The 3,873-nt window shown below is 32.6% G+C and overlaps 1 protein-coding gene across 3 annotated transcripts in view; it reads right to left on the bottom strand.

Annotated features, from left to right (window-relative positions):
* LOC106464983 (Kv channel-interacting protein 4-like) overlaps positions 1 to 3,590 on the bottom strand; it is an 87,051-nt gene extending 83,461 nt beyond the window's left edge. For all 3 annotated transcript variants that reach the window (XM_022392799.1, XM_022392800.1, XM_022392801.1), the window contains exon 1: positions 3,148 to 3,590. In XM_022392799.1, the coding sequence (XP_022248507.1) occupies positions 3,148 to 3,307 (160 nt within the window). In that variant the 5' untranslated portion in view covers positions 3,308 to 3,590. The remainder of the gene's footprint in view (positions 1 to 3,147) is intronic.
* Positions 3,591 to 3,873: the final 283 nt, after the last annotated feature.

Here is a 3,873-nt window from a genome sequence, read left to right as displayed (position 1 = left end):
TAGGCTTTCATATCCAAGAATAATCGTATAGATCTATCAAACCTAACTAATAACTTTATCTCTGTTAGCACTTTCTAATCTTCTCCGTAACGACCTTAATCATGACTATTGGGTTATAGTACGTAAGTCAAGACTGTTTACACATAGATGGGTGGTGAAGGGGATTCTAAGTCACGGACTGAGATTGTGAGTCGAGCGCCCTAACCATCAGGCATTACCAGACCCCTGTTAGTTTCTCAAATATTTGTTATTAATCAATAAAGCATTTTATTTGCATCATGAGATCCTCTCAAGAGCAAAACTATTAAGAAACAGTACCAAAAAACGTATAAAGACATTTCTATGGTTACTTCTTATTTTCCTGTAATTCTTTTAAAGATGTAGACTTTATTGTTTACTTTGCGCTGCGTAAAATTGTAACTTTTTCATTTTCAGAAAATATACATATGTCAGACTCTACAATTTATAAACTATTGTAGACAAGAAATAAAACTAAAAGCATACCAACTTGTCTTTGTAAATAGAGAAATGTGGAGAGGCGATACTAAATGCATATGGTAATTTATAATTGTTGCTAAGGTGCTCCCAAACGATTTATCTAGGAAACCCAGTTGATGCTTTTATATAAAACTGCTTGCTGTAAAAAAATATATTTAAAATAAAAGACAATCTAAGCAAGCATGAGAAATCGTTCAAAATTTATTTTATATCATCAAATTAAAGCTAAAATTGATATTCATTTAAGTTAAAAGAAACTTCGTTCGAATTCCATGGAGATAAAACAAGGAGTTCGATTACTCGCGGTGGACAGAGATCACAAAACCCACTGTGGACAGAGATCACAAAACCCACTGCGGACAGAGATCACAAAACCCACTGCGGACAGAGATCACAAACCCACTGTGGACAGAGATCACAAACCCACTGTGGACAGAGATCACTAAACCCACTGTGGACAGAGATCACTAAACCCATTGTGTGTATTTGAGCTAAATTAAACAATCAAACAAAATGTAATATAATTTTCAATAAAAGTAAGCCAACTTCAATATGTAATGGATGAGTTCGATTACTCGCGGTGGACAGAGATCACAAAACCCATTGTGTGTATTTGAGCTAAATTAAACAATCAAACAAAATGTAATATAATTTTCAATAAAAGTAAGCCAACTTCAATATTTAATGGATTGTTTATGACATTAGTAATATGTATGCTGATATAACCGTATATCTAGGTTTTAACTTATTAATAATACATTAGCTAAAGATTATTTTACGTAAACAAAAGATATAAATACTAAATATTTAAAGTACCCTGGTATGTGTTAAAGTTCCATAAAGTAGCAAGTATGAATTAAGCATATCTCTTTGACAAAATTTATAACTAGCTCTGACACCAACTTTTATTTATTGTTCTCGACATTTTAGTATAACACCTATTTTGTTGCTTCATACAAATTATGATTTCATCAGTACAGCAGAACCAAAAAGTTCAGTTCCATATCAGAACCCAACTTTTCATTCCTACAGCATATTACAATTTTCACTTATGCTTCCAATATTAGCACTAAGAAAGAACTCTAAGCTTTAGTTGTAATGCACGACCAAGATTCTAGATCTCAGCAGAACGCAAAGTTTTAGTTCTACAGCAGAAATTTATGTTCTAGGTTTAGAGTAGAAATCAACGTTTGGATTTTTATAGCAAATTAGTGTTTCAGTTCTATAGAACAACTCAAGGTTTTAATTCATTAGTTCCATCGAATTCTTTAGTTTTATAGTAAGCCTTCAGTTATAAACTTAAACAATAGTTTAATTTCTGTGTTAAATCCAAATGTTTAGCACAGTTTGTTTTTCACTCCCTTCCGTCAACAAATAAAGGTTTTCAATCAATGTTTCAGATCTTCAGTAAAACGTTAGATTCCTATATTTTACTCAGAACATCTCATTATGAAAATCAATTCACTTTTAATAATCAGGCACTTTCTGCTAATTTTTTTGTTATTAGTCAATATGTTTGTTCTTCCATCTTATATCATAACTCAACTAGATTGCATGCCGACTAAAACATCTGTGCTTTAAATCATAAAAGAATAACCAAATGGACAACACTATGATACATATCGTAAGAAAATAGAGTATAGATTTTAGATGAGTAATTATATTTAAGGAGTAGATTTAGGCATAAAAGAAACGTTTTATTCTTTTTTGGTTTCTAGTGAGGTATTTGTGCTTTTCAGAAGTAGGAAGTCAAAAACACAACAAACAAACTTGAGCTTGATAATTTGCAAAGCAAGGAAAGAATAATAAATAGTAACTTCTATTTACTGAAACGAATTATTTATTGACGTCACATCAACATACAATTACATGTTCTGTAAAAATGCATTTCTTTAATACTCGGGGCACACAATTAATTGTCAAATCAGTTAGGTCTTTTGCAAATATATATAAATACATACAGAGGTTTATTTTAAACATCACTGATTTAAAGATACGTAAATGCACAATGCATGTTACTATCGTCATATCATTATTTCAAATTAGCATGTAAATTCCAAGATCTGAACCGTCAAATGAGAAAGTTTAGTGATAATCTCAACTGTCTTATAAAATTTAATTAATCGTTGTATAGATTTTATCATATCATGTAATTAACATAAAGAATATTCTTGAAAAAATAATATTCTGTTGTTATGAGATTGACAAATGGGGCACTTGGATGTTTTGTCTTTCCTGCTTAACAAACATGTAGCACTTGGATGTTTTGTCTTCCCTGCTTAACAAACATGTAGCACTTGGATGTTTTGTCTTCCCTGTTTAACAAACATGTAGCACTTGGATGTTTTGTCTTCCCTGCCTTATAAACAACATACCATCTACAGACTGCTGCGACAGGTGAGCAAATTAGTTTAATCTATCCAGATGGAAAACTTTTTAATACAATATCTGTATCAACACACTAGTTTAATAGTGAGTTTATTAGAATGGACCGAGTTAATCACCCGGATTGATCACTGCGGTTTCGAAGGCTTATCTTATATCACGTTATCTATTCATTTATCTTTTATTTTGTAATTATCAAATTGATATGTCTACTTAAATATCCATCCGATTATTATAAATTGTCCGTAACTACTATAAACTTACCGATTCCCATCTTTATCCCTGACCAAGTCTCCCTTAGGAAAGTGACGAACCGACGGTAGAAGGACTGCCTATTGTTTTCACTGCTAGTATGTCTTCGATAGCTTCTGTGCCTGCTAGGATTGTCCCTAGTGTCCGAGTGTCCATACATCATGCCGTGCATTATTAATACTGTGATAGATGTACGAAAACACTAGTGCGTATTCCACGAAATGTTTTTTTTTTATATACTGATACAGTACTGGCAACAAGACAGACACTTGTTGAATGTAACAAAGCTGGATCACGATCGTCTTTCTAAGGACAATGTAAACAGTATATTACCTAAATAATCTTACTGATACAATCCCTTTAGGTACTAAAATACATTACACGTTTATTAATTTCTGCATATGGTAAAAGCAGATGCGTAGACCGGACTAGACTACTCGTGAAGCTTTCTAGTTTTCCACAGCGTGTCAGACAGGCGACTGGCATGGGCTACAAACTACACGAGCAGATTATGCTTTGGACTCGCCCTCAGTCAAAGTGACGTAGACGCACTGAATATTTGCTGGTCAACTTGACTGGAGCCTGTTGCACGTAATCGTCATATGCGAAATACACATCTTATTTTTATAAGGACTATATATCTAAGAGGGTGTTCATAATTATTATATGGACTATGTATCTAAGAGGGTGTTCATAATTATTATATGGACTATGTATCTAAGAGGGTGTTCATAATTA

This window comes from Limulus polyphemus, unplaced genomic scaffold (genome assembly GCF_000517525.1).
Source record: "Limulus polyphemus unplaced genomic scaffold, Limulus_polyphemus-2.1.2 Scaffold1801, whole genome shotgun sequence".
In the NCBI taxonomy this organism is placed as follows: Eukaryota; Metazoa; Arthropoda; class Merostomata; order Xiphosura; family Limulidae; genus Limulus; species Limulus polyphemus.
The sequence above is the reverse complement of the archived record's forward strand: the minus strand, read 5'-3'. Positions and strand labels throughout refer to the sequence as shown.